This window comes from Scyliorhinus canicula, chromosome 1 (assembly GCF_902713615.1).
Source record: "Scyliorhinus canicula chromosome 1, sScyCan1.1, whole genome shotgun sequence".
Classification (NCBI taxonomy): domain Eukaryota; kingdom Metazoa; phylum Chordata; class Chondrichthyes; order Carcharhiniformes; family Scyliorhinidae; genus Scyliorhinus; species Scyliorhinus canicula.
In genome coordinates this window covers 19,334,398-19,353,374 of record NC_052146.1, presented here as the reverse complement: position 1 = coordinate 19,353,374, position 18,977 = coordinate 19,334,398, and the positions used below count along the sequence as shown (strand labels likewise).

The 18,977-nt window shown below is 42.7% G+C and overlaps 1 protein-coding gene across 7 annotated transcripts in view; it reads right to left on the bottom strand.

Moving 5' to 3' along the window:
* The window catches only part of ube3b (ubiquitin protein ligase E3B), a 59,792-nt gene that overhangs the window by 32,355 nt on the left and 8,460 nt on the right, over positions 1-18,977 (bottom strand). For all 7 annotated transcript variants that reach the window (XM_038816551.1, XM_038816465.1, XM_038816210.1 and 4 more), the window contains 12 exons: positions 16,923-17,040; positions 14,221-14,280; positions 13,418-13,522; positions 12,822-12,918; positions 11,733-11,818; positions 10,868-10,950; positions 8,637-8,742; positions 7,225-7,345; positions 6,020-6,197; positions 4,599-4,762; positions 2,965-3,132; positions 1,804-1,975 (listed from right to left, as the gene is read on the bottom strand). In XM_038816551.1, coding sequence (XP_038672479.1) covers positions 1,804-1,975; positions 2,965-3,132; positions 4,599-4,762; positions 6,020-6,197; positions 7,225-7,345; positions 8,637-8,742; positions 10,868-10,950; positions 11,733-11,818; positions 12,822-12,918; positions 13,418-13,522; positions 14,221-14,280; positions 16,923-17,040 — 1,458 coding nt within the window. The remainder of the gene's footprint in view (positions 1-1,803; positions 1,976-2,964; positions 3,133-4,598; positions 4,763-6,019; positions 6,198-7,224; positions 7,346-8,636; positions 8,743-10,867; positions 10,951-11,732; positions 11,819-12,821; positions 12,919-13,417; positions 13,523-14,220; positions 14,281-16,922; positions 17,041-18,977) is intronic.

Here is an 18,977-nt window from a genome sequence, read left to right as displayed (position 1 = left end):
TGGTGTGACATTCTACTTGTGTACACAACATTTGAGCTGCATTATTCTTATTGAATACACCCATCAATAAAGTGGTGCCACATGAAGTGAACCAAAATTTAAGATTGTGTTTATTGTTAGTGGCTACCGAGTCAGATGAAACCCTCATTGGCACTGAGGGAGTGTTGCATCGACAGTGGTGCTGTCTTTTCAATGAGACCTCAAATTGAGGCCCTGTCTGCCCACTTAGATAGGCACAACAAATCTCATGTCACTATTCGAAGAACAGCAGAGGAGTTATCCTGGTGTCCTAGTCAATTTATATCCCTCCAAAAAGCCACTAACAAGGTTTATCTTGTCATTATCTCATTGCTGTTTATGTGATCTTGCTGTGCACAAACAGGCTGCTGTGTTTCCCTACAGTAACTACACTTCAAAAATATTTAATCGATTGCAAAGCACTTTGATAAATCCAAAGGTTGTGAAAGGTGTTACATAGATCCACACCTTCTTTATTTCTCAATAGCTTGTGCTTCCAAGGCAAAACGCCTGCTCATAAAATCCACTCCTGGTAACTGTACGACTATGGCAACAGACTCATTGGGTTAACGTGGACTCCTGCAAATGCCATGGAAGCAAAATGAATTCCCGCAACAAGATAACCCAACACAATGTAGTGAGGTAAAAAAAAAAATCAGAATTATTTATTAAAAACAGAAATTTAATCAGAGTAAATAATTGAGACTGTTTTGGGGGCATCGCTGACTGGGCATTTATTGCCCATCTCTGAGGGCATTTAAGAGTCAACCACATTTCTGTGCGTCTGGAGTCACATGTAGGTTAAGATGACAGATTTCCTTCCTTGAAGGGCGTTATTGAACCAGATGGGTTTTACGTCAATTAGACTCTTAATTCCACATTTTGTATTGAATTTAAACTCCACCACCTGCCCTGGTTAGATTCGAACCCAGGTCCATAGAGCATTACCTTGGGGGTCTCTGGATTACTAGTCCAGTGACAATAGCTCTACGCCGTTGCCTCCCCGTTGTGCTGATACAGGTATTCAGGATCAAATGACGATCTCTAATATTGTGTCATTAACATCATGCGTTAATTGAAAATAATTTAGTTTTTAAATTTCCAGCACAGCAATAGTCATATTTATTGTCAAAATAGACACGCCATAAAATCAAGTCGGAAGAAAAACTAGACTAAAAATATAATTCAGCTCCAGCATTAAGATTTTGGTTCAATGGGATTAAATGTGCTCACCCCTTGAAGCAAAACTGTGCCACGGCCATCATTTTAAATAGGTTGATGAGTTTGCCACTGCCTTTCATAGACATTTTGCAATGAAATGGGACAAGTTACTCAAAATTAATTGGAAGAGTTGGTGATAATAACTGGTTTAAGGCTTTGCAAAAACATATTTTCCAGGCTGGGACAAGAAATTCCCAGTCTCCAGAATAATTCAAATGGATGGCTCTGGTGTCGCGACAAGTTTGGTTTAAAGTTGACACAGCTATTTTTATTTTTTTAAATAGAGAACGAATGTGGATGCTTCTCACCGGTCACATCATCAATGTGGCCTATCAGCCCATCGCGGACCTGCTGCTGGCAAGATAATTGCTTTTCATTATTTTTAAAAAACACAATCATTTATCTCAGTAACGTTTTCTATACGATTTTGGAGTTCTTGGGAGCAGAAATCTTTCACCTTTAATTGCTTTTACTCTTTAAATGAAGTTGCTTTGTTCTACCACCAACATCCCAGGGCACTTTATTTAAGCCGACAGGTCTATCTCAAATCCCACACAAACTTACGTGATAAGGTGCCGTGAGCAGTCACAAAATAACATCAGCATTGCAAGAAGCCTTTTGGATTCCTCGGTATCATTGTTCAGGCACTCAAGGAATAGTTTCAGACCCCCTTGAGGTCCAAGTTCACAAATAAATGCCCACAACTTGGGCAACAAGTCATCCAAATAGGTTAACCCTGAAACAGACATACAAATTCACTAAAAACACAAAAAAGCCCTCATCCCCTGGATACAAGATGGGCTGAGAATGTTCACTCAACTCCCAATTAAAATAGTTTACAATGCGCAATGCATTGACCTCAAATATATTTCTCCTTCCTCCATTTATGACTCTGAAGATGTTTTATTAATTTGTTCCATTAAGCATCAACAGTGCGCGAGTATTTTAGACTAAAAGTATATATTTTTGAAACATTAATTTTCCAGGCTTTCCTAATGGCTCAGTGAGTAGATACAACGTCTGGTGTGATCCTTAGAAGTGGATGGTTAAATTGATAAAACTGTTACTGAATCCTAGATTTTATTGACTGCAAGAAAAACATAAGCTGAGATAATTCTAAACCTGGATAAATCACTGGAGAGGCTGCAGATGTATTGTGCAAAGTTTTGGGGACCTTTCTTTGGGACCGAAGCCAATGTCATACAGAAGAGATGGAGTAAAATGATACCAATGATTAAAGGCTTTAGTAATAATGAAAAGATAGGAATATAGATTTGTATTTCACTAGAAAAAGTTTAAAAGATCTTGCATCATTGTTCTAAACTTTAAGAGGTTTCGATAAGAAACAAGGAAAAATTATTTCTGGTGAGTTGATAATTGGAGGGCATAAATTCAAGATGATTATCAAAGGAATGAAAGATTAAGAGAAACTCTTTCACATGGAGGGGTTTGAGGACTTATGGAGTCTTACTTGAAACAGTAATGAAAACAGGATTGATTACACCTTTAAAAGAGTAGAATAAATATTTGTAAAAGAACATAAAGTTAAAAAGGACCTGGGGAAAATGACAATAGATCAGCACTCCATTACAGATAAACTTGGGCGAAATTCCTTTCTGTTGTATTCCTCACTGCAAGTTTATTCATTTGGAAAAATATCTTTGCTGCACTACCTCAGAAAAAGTGTTGACTTTTACAGGGACATTTTAAAAACACAAGACTGACCAGTAAGAATCTGGAGTCGAATCTGGGTGAGTGTAGTCAGCGCTGTCTGATAAAGCACACAGATACTGCAGACCTTCTGCACCTCTGGAGAGTCCACACGCTTCCCACCAACTGGCTTCAGAATGTTTCGCATGGATGCCGACTTCTGAAATGCTCGCCTGAAGAGATCTACAAGAGAAAAAAAAAAATCAAACCATCACACGGAAACATTATTTTAATGCTTATCAGGTGACAGATGCTGGATCTGGGTCTGAGAATTGCAGAACCTTCCCAATTTTCCACGGACAGCAGCAAGCGTTTGCAGGTAAAGCAACGTGAAGTTGCGGTACAGACTTTGTCTGCAAGGGCATACTTTTTCTTATTCATTTAAGGGATGTGGGTGTTTCAGGCTGGGCCAGCATTTATTGCCCATCCTTAGTTGCCCTTGAAAGGAGTGGCTTGGTAGGCCATTTCAGAGGGCTTTTTAACAGTCAACCTCATTGCTGTGGGTGTAGTCACATGTAGGCCAGGCCAAGTAAGGGCCTGGTTAACCAGATCGGCTTTTACAACAATCAACAATGGTTTCATGGTCATTAGAATGTTTTATTCCATATTTTTATTGAATTCAAATTCCACCATCTGCCATGGTGAGATTCAAAACTGACGCCCTAGTTAGTGCATTACCCTGGGTCTCTGGATTACTATTCCAGTTACAATACCACTATGCCATAGCCTGCTCCACTGGGACCTTCACTGCTACAGGAAGAGGAAGACTTTACTTCCATAGTCAGGGATGGTTTCCAAATTAAGTCCTAGAGATGAACATAGAACATAGAACAGTACAGCACAGAACAGGCCCTTCGGCCCTCGATGTTGTGCCGAGCCATGATCACCCTACTGAAACCCACGTATCCACCCTATACCCGTAACCCAACAACCCCCCCCTTAACCTTACATTTTAGGACACTACGGGCAATTTAGCATGGCCAATCCACCTAACCCGCACATCTTTGGACTGTGGGAGGAAACCGGAGCACCCGGAGGAAACCCACGCAAACACGGGAAGGACATGCAGACTCCACACAGACAGTGACCCAGCCGGGAATCGAACCTGGGACCCTGGAGCTGTGAAGCATTTATAAAGAGCACATTGCAGCCCAATCCATCGCACAAGCTGTCTAATTTTAAGTCCCATTTCTGCCTGTCGCCAGTTTTCTTTTCTCCTTACAGACTGACTCAGCTCTCTGCGGTTCTATAGAACTCACTTATATAATAATTCTTCAAGTGTGAGTCTAGGAGGTGAAGGCATAAGGAAATGCCCAGTCTTTAGTGTCAGGGAAATTCCCAAGCCTGGTTGTGAAGAAAACACAGACTAGGGAGCTTTGGTCAAGACTGGTTATTGCTTGCCATAGAGATAACTTCTCCACGCTAACAGCTTTCCCCCCAGATAATGAGAAACTGGTTTTGGCAAAGGTTTGTATCATGACCGGTACAGACTTGGAGAGCCACAGGGCCTGTTCCTGTGCTGTATTGTCCTTTGTTCGCAACCAAGATCAGTCCAAATATCAAAGTGGTTAGAAAAGGAAAATGAAGCTGTGGTGGTAACAATCCTTTAGTGCTTTTCATGGAGGATACATACTAAAACAGATGCTTACTTTTGACATGAATGTTATTTGAAGGACTAGAGTAATGACTATGTGCTATATCATGATTCTCAGCCAGTTTCTTGCTCAATACATCATGGAAAAGCATGCGAATAACCCGGACACTCCACAAGTATTGCAACTGCTTGGTGACCAGAGGCATTGCTTCGTTCAACCTGAAAAGAGGCACAATGAAGGAATCATTGGAGAAATTAGTTAGAATACAGCTTCTTTAATGGTTCACAGAGCAAACTATTAAATACTGGTTATACTTTGTCATCTTGCGTTTCAATATGTATCTTAATTGTGCTTCAATTTTTATTATCAGGTAAAGACTCAATCTTTGAAGCCCAACAAATCAATGTGAAATGTGTCAACGCTGAAGGACAGAATGTTTCCTGATGTTTTGCATTAAAGGTCAACACCTTGCACTAGCTAAGGCAGCACTGATTCCATCCCGGCTCTGGGTCACTGTCCGTGTGGAGTTTGCACATTCTCCCCGTGTCTGCGTGGGTTTCACCCCCACAACCCAAAGATGTGCAAGCTAAAGCTAAATTGCCCCTTAATTGGAAAAAAATTAAATGAGCACTCTAAATTTATCAACCAAAAAAAAACACCTTGCACTGGGATATCACAACTGGGAACAGACTTTCTGTTGACAACTCTATCTGGGGGAAATGGCTCAGTGTAAAGCCGATATTAGTGGATCTACACAATATTTCTCTGGCCCAACTTCAGAAAAGCATTTCCTGCTAAACGAATGCGAGATTTTTCCTTTTAACACACAAATTGTCCTAGTTTTCTTCTGTGAAAGTGCCAATTTGAGGATCATTTGTGCGTCAGCATTTTCAATTGCTCTTGTGGCATCAAAGTTTAAAATGGGGAAATTTAAAACTCACCCAGTGATAAATATTCAAGTCTCCCCAAACAAATTTCACTTCAGGTTCTTATAACCATCATGAAACAAAAGTTCCATCAACTCTAGGTTTGATTTACAAACAAATTCTAAAGGTAAAAAGGACAGTGTCCTAACTCGCTGAATTACTAAATTGTCAAAATGGAAAGTGATTTAACATTTCAAGTTGGTCAACAGCTACAACTTATTGATGATAAGCAATTATTGATAAGGCTGGGCAAACATTTTCTTTGTATCTTTGGTCAAATATTGACGTTGAGGTAATAAACATCAGTGCTGGGGACTGGAACATTTTGCCACAATTTTGCGCACAGTGTCAACATCAAATTCCCCCAGGTAAAGCAAAGCACATATTAGATACAGCGCAAATGACATAACACTGTTCCCATTGAGAGGGGCTGAGACTATTAGCAGAGGTTTGAGGTCAACAAGCAGACCTGACAAACTAAACAAATGTAACACCGTTAGTTCGACAGATATTATCAGATCAACGCAAATATCCACTGATAGCACATACCCATAATCAACAGTCTGCGAGAACCAACCAAGTACTGGGTGCCAGTGCGTCAGGTTAGACTTCTTCTGAGATACATATTTCTGGCAATATGACAGCATGGCAGTCAGCACATTGACAAAGTGATTTGTCTCTTCCTCCAACACATTCTCAGACAGGTAGGCCAGATAAATTAGATTTCCTGTGTCAGTTGGACAGATTTAATTTTGGAAAAAAAAATCGAAGTTAAGAACAAACTGCCACTTTTATCAACATTCAGCGATTATTCTGTTCTGTGGTCCAAATAAGATAAATTTAATTCACCTCCTCTCCCAATTTCCCCTTCGATTTCCCTGATTGCACTGACTCACACTGACTCATGGGCATCACGGTAGCACAAGTGGCTAACACTGCGGCTTCACAGCGCCAGGGTCCCAGGTTCGATTCCCTGCTGGGTCACTATCTGTGTGGAGTCTGCACGTTCTCCCCGTGTCTGCATGGGTTTCCTCCGGGTTCATCCCACAGTCCAAAGACATGCAGGTTAGGTGGATTGGCCATGCTAAATTGCCCTCAGTGTCCAAAAAGGTTAGGAGGGGCTATTGGGTTACGGGGAAAGGGTGCAAGTGAGGGCTTAAGTGGGTTGGTGCAGACTAGATGGGCTAAATGGCCTCCTTCTGCAGTTCTATACTGGACTATGCTTGCATGAGCAACTTTGTAAGACTTGGCCAAATTTCCCCTCATGAGTGAGCATAAACAGTGATCATCAGTAAACTATTCAAGAATGAGAGACGTCCTATGCAAGGTTAAACCAACATTCACGTGTAGTTTACCAGCAAAAGTCGCAGATAGTGGTGAGCATGAGGAATGTATTTTCCCCCTCAATACAACAGAATTGGCAAGATAAATTGTGTCTCCCAACGTTACCAAAATAAATTAAACAGGTCAGATAGAATGATCAACTTTGGGTAATTTCATCCAGAACTTGCCTTGTGGTCACTTCCACTGATCCTTTACATCACTGAGAGCGCCCAGATATGATCTTACTTCAGAATAGAGAAAACGGGGGCCCACTCAATATCTAACACAAAGGTTAATGGGTATCTGGCATGCACAATGCTTTTAAAGAAACTGCGTATGCTATGGTGAAACAAATCATTATTTTAAACATTGGCAAAATAACAACATTGCAAGCATAACCTTGAATAAGTAGATATTCTTGGAACACTCACCCAGCAGACAAAGCGTGTGGCTTCCCTCCAAGCAAACACAGATATCATCACATTGCTCGTCACGACTTAAAAACAGGATGAATTTCCGTAACAGCTCATGGGAATGGACCGTAGCCATGCACTGAATAGAAAGAGACAATTCATTCAGATCTGGTGAGAAGGTGAGAGGATATCTCATGGGAGGGCGGATATAGCGCAAAAGCACTCTGGTGCGAGATCGTCACACTGTGCCACATTCAGCTCAGAATCTTCCTCAGAAACTGCTGTGATTACAGCAAAACAAAAAGGTGATTCCATTGAACTTCCCGGCTATTGTAAGATGTAGTGCAAATTACTTACTTATCATCAGGTAAAATGCAAAGGAACTGAGCAGTTAAGAAAAGATATGCCAGGGATAACTGCTCTCAAAATGGAAAAATACCTACAATTACATTTCTTCCCGCAAATGGATCAAAACGGCCACAGTTTTTTAAAGCCAAATGTCCACTCATTCTAACAGAGGCAAAAAAACTTTTCTAAAAAAAATGGCCATTGGGAGTAAATGGATTTAAAATGAAGTTACAAACAAATCTCAGTTCTGTAATGCCTAAAACAATTCAAAAATACTAACATGTGCTGCAGCAGCTTCTGATCTACTGGAAGTACTGTCTAATCCTTCTTTTATTAAATGAATAGCCTGTCCCCTGAACCTGTAGATAACAGCGGTGTGTCTGCTTGTGCTGCAAAGATACAGCTTGCCTCTGGAGTGACAAACCCAGCCTTTTCAAACAGCACCAAAAACAAACAACCCAATAATATTTTGAAGCTGCAGAGACTTGGGATAATAATGCATCACCTAACCGTGTAGAATAAATGCAGCAATTCACCAAAAATAAATTTCTGAAACAAAAACATTAAGTACGAGGAATGCAAAACAGCACCACCAGCACCTGTAAATAGGAAGTGCTCACCTCCAGGTGCCGATCAACCCACTCTGCAGTTCTACCACCACCCTGTTTCCTTTTTTTAAAATTATTAGCCAGCCAGGCAGTCTGAAGGGGATGAGGAAGACAAAGGCAAGAAACAATTTTAAAGCTGTTTCTGAGAGAGAGAGGGGGGGGGGGGGGGGGGGAGGAAATGAGGAGAAGAGGAGGAACCATTTCCAAATGATCATCATTTTTTGCACCCCATAGTGTCCAGTACAACTATGAAATTGATGAGAGTATGCACCTTTGCTCTCATGGTGCAATGTATTGGAAAAAAGAACTGGAAGTTGGCAAATTTGGGGAGATGGGGGGGGGGGGGGGGGGGGGGGGGGGGTGAAGCTGGAAACAAAAAGTATGCTTTTCAAAAAAAACTAATAAAAGAGTGGAAAGGTACCTATACAAACAGATATTAAGTTGCATGCAATTTTCCTTGTGACACATCTTTACCTCAGGTACGATCGTAGAGAGATGCGTCACCAGTGCTGGGACTGACATGATGTGAAGCAGAAAGGAACGGAGAAGGTTGTCTGAGAAATGGGCAGCAATCACTGGGCTGGAGAAAAGAACGTAAACTATTAGTGTGCCAAAAGAGTTAACAATTGGTGCTTTAAAAAAATAAGTACATACTAGCCTGAAAGGACCAAACCAATGGTATTATACATGGAATTCACAGCACAGAAACCGATCGTTTAGCACACGTCAATGCCAGTGTTTATCCTCCAATTAACTGTCCTTCCACTCCTGGTCATCCATCTCTATTGTACTCTTCTACTCTTTTCTCCCTACATCATTTAACCAACTGCAGATTTGTGTCACTTCAAATGATAAAAGACCATATTTTTACAACAACTCTAATTTATCGAACACCTTTAATAAAATGTCAAGACACTTCAGAGCATTACAAAATACAATTGGCTGGATTTAATGGAGGTGACAGACATGTTGCCTGCTGGATGGAGAGCTGCTGGGAGCCCAGCGTCGCCTCTTTTAGGGAAGGCACATAAAATTAAATGTCATTCAGGCACTGAACTGGTCAAGGACCCTGGGGACGGAGGTCCCACCCACTGAGTGCTTCAGGCCAATCAGAAGCCTGCAGCTCCACTGACTGGCAGCATCACCAGGAAGACGGTGGCTGCTGCCAGTACAAGACCCACCTGAGGCCCAGCACCATCACTGGACCACAGGTAAACGGTGGCAGCAACGGGCAGAGAGGTGGCTCTCAGCAGGTCCCCCTTCTTCCTGATGCCACTGAATGCCTATGAAAGAGGGTCTCCCCTGGTAGCCAGCAAGCAAACCCGTTATTGGGCTCTCACATGTTGAGCTCTCATGCCGCTTGGCGAACACCATTAATTGGCCACTCAAAGACCTCAATTGACAGCAGGGAGGGAAGGCCATCCACGGGCTTCCCCATCAATGATTGAATCAGGGTGGAGGTACCGACCTGCTACCCTCCTGCCACAAAACTCCATTAAATTCCCTCCAAAATGACACAGACACAAAAGGAGATATTATGGCAAATGAATAAAAGCTTGGTCAAAGAGGAGTGCCTTAAAGGAGGAAAGCACGATAGCAAGGCAGAGATGAGTGGGGATTAGGGGAGGGAATTCCAGAGCTTAGAGCCTAGACAGCCCACGCTACGGCTATCGATGGTGGAGCGATTTAAAACAGGGATGCTCAAGAGGTCAAAATTAGAGGAACGCAGGTATCCTGGAGGGTGGAGGAGCTGGAGGAGATTGGAGAAACGGAGGGGTCAGGCCATGGAGGGATTTGAAAACAAGAATTTGAATTTTTAAATCGACATGTTGCTTCGTGAGCACACATGTGATGGTGAATAGGATTTTAATATTGATTTGAAGCGGGGCGCCATGCGGCACAGAGGTTAGCACTGCTGCCTACAGCACTGAGGACCCAGGTTCGAATCGCGGCTCTGGGTCATTGTCCGTGTGGAGTTGCACATTCTCATGTCTGCATGAATTTCACCCCCACAACCCAAAGATGTGCATGTTAGATGGATTGGCCATGCTAAATTGCCCCTTAATTGGGAAAAAATAAATAAATAGTTGGGTACTCTATATTTATAAAAATAAGAAAAAATATTGATTTGAAGTGACCACTCTGTAGCTGTAACGAGTGTCAGTTTAAATTATGGCCCCAGTATTAAGGCCAAAATTAATGTGTTATGGGATAGAGGACTTAATAATGCTCTTTAAATTATCCAGAAAAATGCAATTATCTAGAAAACTGATTGCTGTATTAGGGTCAGTTCTGTTAGGCAAGAGGGAAAATGGCTGGGGCGGGCACCTACACTGGAATCATTACTTTAAGACCAGTAGCTCAGACACTGGAACCTCAGGCTCTGCAGTGGAGGTCCCACTTCAACCCCCACACACATCCTGTCACTGCAATTGGGTTTAACCTCAAACAATGTTGCTCAAGCTTTTTGTTAACCCCCGCAATCCAGACCATTGGATTGTAAAACCCTAAATCGGCTGCTATTATTATTGACTAGGAGTCAAAGGATTGTGAAATCCAGCCACACAATGGAAGAATCTGCTCCAAACCTAGTGTTTATAAGAGGGACAGGTACAGCGATTAAGAATTTGCTTTTGCATTGTTCATGAAGGAGGGTTTAAAGCAAGATACACCAGAAATTAAGTTTGACCTGGAAGTTCCCTTACCGTAATGCAAGGCTGAAAATAGCTGTTAAAGTGCCTTTGGACAAAGATGGTTTGGATCTTGCCAGTCCATTTGTTAACAATATCTGGAGATAAAGAAACTTATTTTCCATCACCGATGAACAAAAAATGATGCAAGTAGAAATTCTCTATACTGCACCTGATCATCACACACAGAGAAATCAGCTTTAATCCTATGCACACCTGTAGATACTTTCCTCAACTTCAGTCCAAGCTGCTCTATTGTGATCAACCACCTACTTTTGGCTAGTTAAACACAAACAGCATGTTGGTCCTTAAGTATTGTCTCAGAGCCCATTTAGTCTCTCATTGGGGAAGTGGTGTACCCGGTGACAACAATGTGCACGCCTTGCAGCAGTCGGCAATTCTCCTTTAACAGCATCCAAACCCACAATCTCTACTTCCTAGAAGAACAAGGTCAGCAGGCACATGCCCACCACCTGTAAGTTCCTCTTCAAGTCGCACACCAGTCTGACTTTGAAATATATCGATCCATCATCACTGGGTGAGAACCTTGGAACTCCTTACTTAACAGCATGGAGCGTGTGCCTACACCATGTTGTCTGCAGCAATACAAGTAGGCAGCTCATCACACCCTTTCAGAAGCAATTCGGGATGGGGGATAAATGCTGGGCTTGCATGCAATGCCCACATCCCATGAACAAAATGAAACATTTGGAAATTCAGTAATTTTCTTTGGTGACCCTCTAACCTGATGTTGAGGTTTCTATCAAATATCCAGCTAATATACACACAAAAGCTCAGTCCTAACTCAATGTCCAATGAACGTAACTACTGGTTTTTAAACACTAGATTTACAGAATTTAAGCATTATTTTTGAACAAACCTGTAGCACAACATAATATCCCTTTTGATTGAGATGTCCCATGATATTGGCACAGATGTGGTTCATGGCAGGTCTCAGAGCTTCTCCTGTCATCAAGAAAAATCAACGGTGTTGGCAACGTGAGACGAACAAGTTCACGGAATTTTTACACTGCTCTGAAATGTGGCTTTTTAGGTGGTTAGCAACATTTTCAGAAATTAAAAATGACTATTTCCTTGATGTCGCTCAAGTACGTGACAGAAAATTTACACTTGTTTAGATTATAAACTTAATCAATAAATCGACTGCACTCTGCGGAATGTTAATGCCTTAACTCTCTACTTGTGCTGAACCAGCTGAAGTGGTGGTCGGAACTCTGAAATGTCCACTTAAGTCCTTGGAATAGAGGATGGAAGTTCAGCCAGGGTTCTCACTTTTGAACTTTCCTTCTCTCTCTTTCCCTCGAGGGGCCTGTGCTGGAAATGTGAGGATAGTACTGGACTCAGCTTTGAAGTCCCTGCAATTGCCCACTGCAATAATGCACCAGAAGATATCCAACAAATAGAGACCTTTACTGCAGCACATGCCAGGAAAATAGGGGCGGTGGGAGGGGGGAGTGGGCAGGGAGGGCAATAAAAACAAATGACATTAAGAAATGATTTGATGGGGCTGTGACAATATTTTCCATTTAATTCACAGTTGTAATGATTCCCATTACGTCAAACTGAAATAGAAGATGTGATACTGATCGACTCTTTACCCCGTTGTTATGCTTTTATAATAGGCGGAAACCTGATTTGAGACTTCACTTCTTAGATTTCACTTGTGCTGATAGGGGAGAACATTTAGTGGAGAACAAGCAATTCCTCAGGAAGGACTGAGGAAGAAGAAAGAAAAAATGAACATCCGATCACTTGGACTGTTGAGTTACAAAGGGGCATCGACAAAATCCTGAAAGCCGGACATGCACAGATGCAGAGAAAGAGGAAACAGAGGAATACAGAACCAAAAAAGGTGGGAACTACCTCAAAAGTCCAAAGCAAAGTCTACAGCAGATGAAAAGCTTCTGGTTATTAGCGAATTAATGCAGAGGTTGCTTTTGCCACTGACCTTTCCCTTTCAGTATTTTCCAGGTTGAGGTGTCTGTGAATGTGACCAGCATGGTGAGATACAATGTGATGAACTTACAGTCCTGCAGAATATCAGGCTGCAAGAAAAAAACTTCAAATATTTCCATCTGTTCAGTAATTCCTTACCTTAAATAAGCAACATGACTTTGAGCCACCCCATATTGTACCAAATTCTAGGAAGCTGCTGCTCCACTGTGTCCATGAAAAATTCTAATTTTAATTTAGCTGACATTTTAGTTGGAAAACAACTGCGATACAGAAGATAGCATATCAATCATACATCAGCGGCTGAACTGCAATTTTCTCCCCAGAGGGCAGGTTATTCTGAATACACTAAAGTTCAGTGAGAACAAGAGTGGCATTTAAATGGTGGGAACATCTGGTTCAGTAACAGGAGTCCAGAGGGATCTCCATAAAAAGATAAAGTTGGAATACCACTCTTACTAAATACTCTGGTCCACTGTCAATGAAAATCTCATGGCAGTAACGATTTTTTGAAAGAGTCATTTCGGAGTTTCGATTGCAGCTCCCTTCTCTCCGCACACAGTGGGAATTTTGAACAAGTTTTCCATTTACCTTCAGTTGCTTCAGAAACTCACAGCAGAGCCAGAGTAGGTCTTTAACTTGTTTGATCCATAGCAGGGTGAGATCTTTGGAGAGTGCTAGTGACACATACCAGACCTGTGAATAGACATGACATTTATGTATATATTATATTTTTTCTAAATGGGAACAAAATCAATCAGTAATCCTGTTCCAAAATAAAGAGCATGTTTGTGGGAGAACAGCACGAGCCCAACGCACGAGCCCAATGCTAAATATGTGCCAGTATATTAACAAAAATCATAAAAGTGCATAAATTACCTGCACTCGCTAGATCTTGCTCAACATTCCTGTTAATGGGATTACAGTAGAGTGTAAAGGTAACTAGATGAAATTTACATGATGTGTCCACTTGGGCTGTGAAAACATCCAGCAGTACAAATACTAATTTGGCTCTGCCTAACTCACAATATGACTAGAGAGAGTATTTGTGCTGTGCAGCGTTGGGGTGAAGGAGGGGTGGAATACATACCTGTCAGTAGCATAAATAGGATCAATCAAGGTCAAGTTTATTTTCCCCTACAGTTCATTAATGTAGTATGGAAAATACATTGAAACAAGACTGATAACAAAGGCCACTGGTGCTCAGTTTTCATGGACAAGGCAGATGGCGTCGCACAATGAAAACCCCAAATACCATGGAATGTCATGCGAGTAAGAATTGAATGGGACTTTGATTATCTGTGTAGTTGAATTCCACACTGGGCAGAACATTTATCAACTAAACCACTGGAGGTGCATAGAAATGGGGAAATCCAATACTATTACATACAAACCTTGGACTCATTCTCTACTTCCATGCTATTAAGGATACAGCGGCACAGCTTCTGAAGTCTCTGGAAAGATAAAGCAACTCATTACTATAGCAACCGATGCAGATCTCCCGAGGAGAGGTAGGATTTGCACACGGTTTTGAACCTTGATGGACAAATGACATTCCCAATTTCCACAAACTATGCAGTGACTAGAAGGATGAACTTTGGAATGCCTATGCCACCGTTTTGCATGTTTGGCAAACTCTCTATTCCTCTGTCTCTAATGACATGTTGGCAAAAGAAATGTCAAATCAAAGTTAATTTTGATGCTCACTGGAGATTATAAGGAAGGCAATTCTGTCAATCTTAACAACTCTTTTAATCTCTTCCATTTTTAATTGAATCATTACTTGTGGCACTGAAGACTATGGGATATAAACATAGAAACATAGCAAATAGGAGCTGCAGGAGGTCCTTGGGCCTTTTGAGCCCGCTCCGCCATTGTTTATGATCATCCAACTCAATAGCCTACTCCCGCTTTCCCCCAATATCCTTTGATGCCCTTCACCCCAAGTGTTATATCTAACTGCTTCTTGAAAACATACAATGTTTTGGCCTCAACTTCTTCCTGTGGTAATGAATTTCACAGGCTCACCACTCTCTGGGTGAAGAAATGTCTCCTCATCTCTGATCTATCGCGTATCCTCAGACCCCTGGTTCTGGACACACCCACCATCAGGAACACCCTTCCTGCACCGACCATGTCTAGTCCTGCTAGAATTTTATAGGTTTCTGTGAGATCGCCCCCTCATTCTTCTGAACTCCAGCAATTACAATACAAACCGATTCAATCTCTCTTCGTACGTCAGTCCTGTCATCCCAGAAATCAGTCTGGTAAACCTTCGCCGCACTTCCTCTAGAGCAAGAATATCCTTCCTCCGATATGGAGACCATAACTTCACACAATATTCCAGGTGTGGCCTCACAAGGCCCTGTATAATTGCAGCAAGACATCCCTGCTGCTGTACTCGCATCTCTCACTATGAAGGCCAACATACCATTTGGCTGCCCTGCCCTCAAGCCTGTCCTCTCAACTTGGTAATGGTGCAGGTCCTGGCCTGGCCGGGACCACAAATTCAGCAACTAGGGGAACATTGAAGTAAAATGTGTTGATTATCAATTCATTCAGCACCAACAGGCTGGCCTAAAGGAACTCTACACCGCTTAAGAATTCCACATAGATCACATGATGCATTAGTTCCCAGAGCTGCAACGTTTTATAAGACTTTTTCACTTGTGGGATGTTGATTCTGGGGAATAGAAAATTTCAGATACTTGATGTCAGCAGCAAGGATTGTCTAATTAGCTGGGACATAAACTCTTTCTTCTCTGCCCATCTTCAATCACAAAACTGTACCAGTGTGACACTTTTCCTATTTCCCACACCAGCCACCCTTTGATCTTGGAGTGACATTTTCAATCCGGTCACTAGGGGGCATAGGTTTAACGTCCATGGGGCAAAGTTTAGAGGAGATGTGTGAGGTTTTTTTTAAGAGGGAGGTGAGTGCTTGTAACGTGTTGCCAGGGGAGGTTGTGGAAGCAGATACATTAAAAGCATTCAAAAGGCATCTCGACAAATACATGGATGGGTATAGAGGGATATGGCACTAGGAAGTACTGAGGGTTGTGGCCAAGGGTGATATTATGACCGGTGCAGGCTTGGAGGGCTGAAGGGCCTGTCCCTGTGCTGTATTGTTCTTTGTAAACATGGGTCTGAGAATCCTTTGCTTCACTTTTACCAGACTTTAGGATAACTTGAAATTATATATTAGAAATAGATGATGGATAACACATGAATACATTAAATCTGACCCTGCAAGAGAAGAGTTTATGTCTCAGCTAATTAGACAATCCTTGCTGCTGACATCAAGTATCTAATTTGGATCCAGCAGAGGGCAGTAGAGTGGAGCTCCTGATTGGCTGTTCCGGGGAAATTTGCATTCGTGCAGTGCGGTCACCGTAATTTGAAGGTGGTTTCTGGAGGGGCTGTTGTCAGGTGACGATGAGAGGGGCTGGGGGGAAGCAGTCAGTACAGGGATCCCCTGTGGTAGTTCCCCTTACTAACAGGTATACCGCTTTGGATACTGTCAGCCATGGGGTACAGGTCTCTGGCACAGCGTCTGCCCCTGTTGCTCAGAAGGGAAGGGGGGAGAGGAGAAGAACATTAGTCATTGGAGACTCCATAGTTAGGGGGATAGATAGGAGATTCTGTGGGAACGAGAGACTCGCGGTTGGTGTGTTGCCTCCCAGGTGCCAGGGTCCGCGATGTCTCGGATCGTGTTTTCGGGATCCTTAAGGGGGAGCAGCCCCAAGTCGTGGTCCACATAGGTACCAACGACATAGGTAGGAAAAGGGATAGGGATGTAAGGCAACAGTAGTGGACTCGCCAACGCTAAACGTATTCAAATGGTCATTGGATAGGCATATGGACGATAAGGGAATAGTGTAGAGGGACTTTAGAGGGGTTTCACAGGACGGCGCAACATCGAGGGCCGAAGGGCCTGTACTGCGCTGTAATGTTCTATGCAACTCCCAACTGGATTAAATTACTTCAATTACGTCCTCCCGTTTAGCTGTAAATTTTATAAAAGTAGCAACATCACTCAAAGAATCCCCAACGTGTGGATTTTCCCTCCCTATTCAAGATTAACCCGCACACTTACCTCTTTATCTTCTTTCACATGATACACAAAGAGTAGCTTCCTTATGATTTTAAACATAGCAAGTGCACTTCTTTTTGATGAATTTGCTTCATCGGTGTCAAAGAAATCAACTTCCATCCTGTAAAGGCAACATCACCTAATTAACCAATGCTGATAATATTTTAATAACGGGAACTATACAAAGTGGCTTTCAAAAAGATGTCCCTGGGATTTTGTTTTAAGAAGCCTAGGTGAAGGGTCGAGGCCCATTGAGCTAAATATTAATAAGGTTCAAGGTTGAGTAAAAGAGGAGAAATAAGATGAACTAAGGACTATTTAAATACAAGGTAATGATTAAATTAAAAATGGAAGAGATTAAAAGAGTATGGCAATGAGTTTAAGATCCTTGCTGGACCAAACAGTATCCACAAAAGATGACAGTGCAATAATTCTACATGGTCCTTGAAGACTGATCACTCAGAATCCAAATAAAGACACTGTCATCCCATGAATGGATGAAAAAAATAATTTTGCTGATGGTCAAGAGTAGACTTATGGAGCAATAAGTGGCCACATTGGATTTGTCCTGTCTTTTGTGTACAGGACAAATCTCGGCAATTTTCCACAGATAGTGTTGTAGTTGTACTTGAAGAGTTTGCTTCGGCGCACAACTGGTTCTGGAGCACAAGTCATCAGTATTCTCGTCAGAACATTGTGAGGGCCCATATTTCGCAGTACCAAGTGCCTTCAGCCGATCCTTGATATCACGTGGAGTCAATTAAATTGGCCGAAGACTGGCATTTGTGAAGCTGGGGACCTCCAGAAGCCAAGATGGATCATTCGCTCAGCACTTCTGGTTGAAGATGATTGCAAATGCTTCAGCCTCGTCTTTTGAACTGATGTACTGGGCTTTCTCCATCTCGGAGGATGGAGACACCTGTGGAGCCTCCTCCTTCAGTGAATTGTTTAATTACCTATCAGCATTCACAATTGGATGAGATAGGGCTGCAGAGCGTAGATCTGATCCAATGGTTGTGGGATCTCTTAGCCCAAAGGGCAGCACGGTAGCATGGTGGTTAGCATAAATGCTTCACAGCTCCAGGGTCCCAGGTTCGGTTCCCGGCTGGGTCACTGTCTGTGCGGAGTCTGCACATCCTCCCAGTGTGTGCGTGGGTTTACTCTGGGTGCTCCGGTTTCCTCCCACAGTCCAAAGATGTGCGGGTTAGGTGGATTGGCCATGCTAAATTGCCCGTAGTGTCCTAAAAAGTAAGGGGGGAGGGGGGAGGGGGGAGGGGGGAGGAGGGGGGGGTTTTGTTGGGTTACGGGTATAGGGTGGATACATGGGTTTGAGTAGGGTGATCATTGCTCGGCACAACATCGAGGGCCGAAGGGCCTGTGCTGTGCTGTACTGTTCTATGTTCTATCTATCGCATGCTGCTTCAACTGTTTGGAACGCAAGTAGTGATGTGTTATAACTTCACCAGGTTGACACCTCATTTCTAGGTTTTCCTGGTGCTGCTTCTGGCATGCCCTCCTGCACTCCTCATTGACCAGGGTTGATCCCAGGCATGAACAAAGAACAAAGAAAAGTACAGCACAGGAACAAGCCCTTTGACCCTCCAAGCCTGCGCCGACCACGCTGCCCGTCGAAACTAAAATCTTCTACACTTCCGAGGTCCCTATCCCTCTATTGCTATCCTATTCATGTATTTGTCAAGATGCCCCTTAAACGTCACTATCGTCCCTGCTTCCACCACCTCCTCCGGCAGCGAGTTCCAGGCACCCACTACCCTCTGTGTAAAAAAACTTGCCTCGTACGTCTCCTCTAAACCTTGACCCTCGCACCTTAAACCTATGTCCCCTAGTAATTGACCCCTCTACCCTGGAAAAAGCCTCTGACTATCCTCATGCTCTATGCTCCTCATAATTTTGTAGACCTCTATCAGGTCGCCCCTCAACCTCCGTCGTTCCAGTGAGGACAAACCGGTTTATTCAATCTCTCCTCATAGCTAATGCCCTCCATACCAGGCAACATCCTGGTAAATCTCTTCTGCACCCTCTCTAAAGCGTCCACAT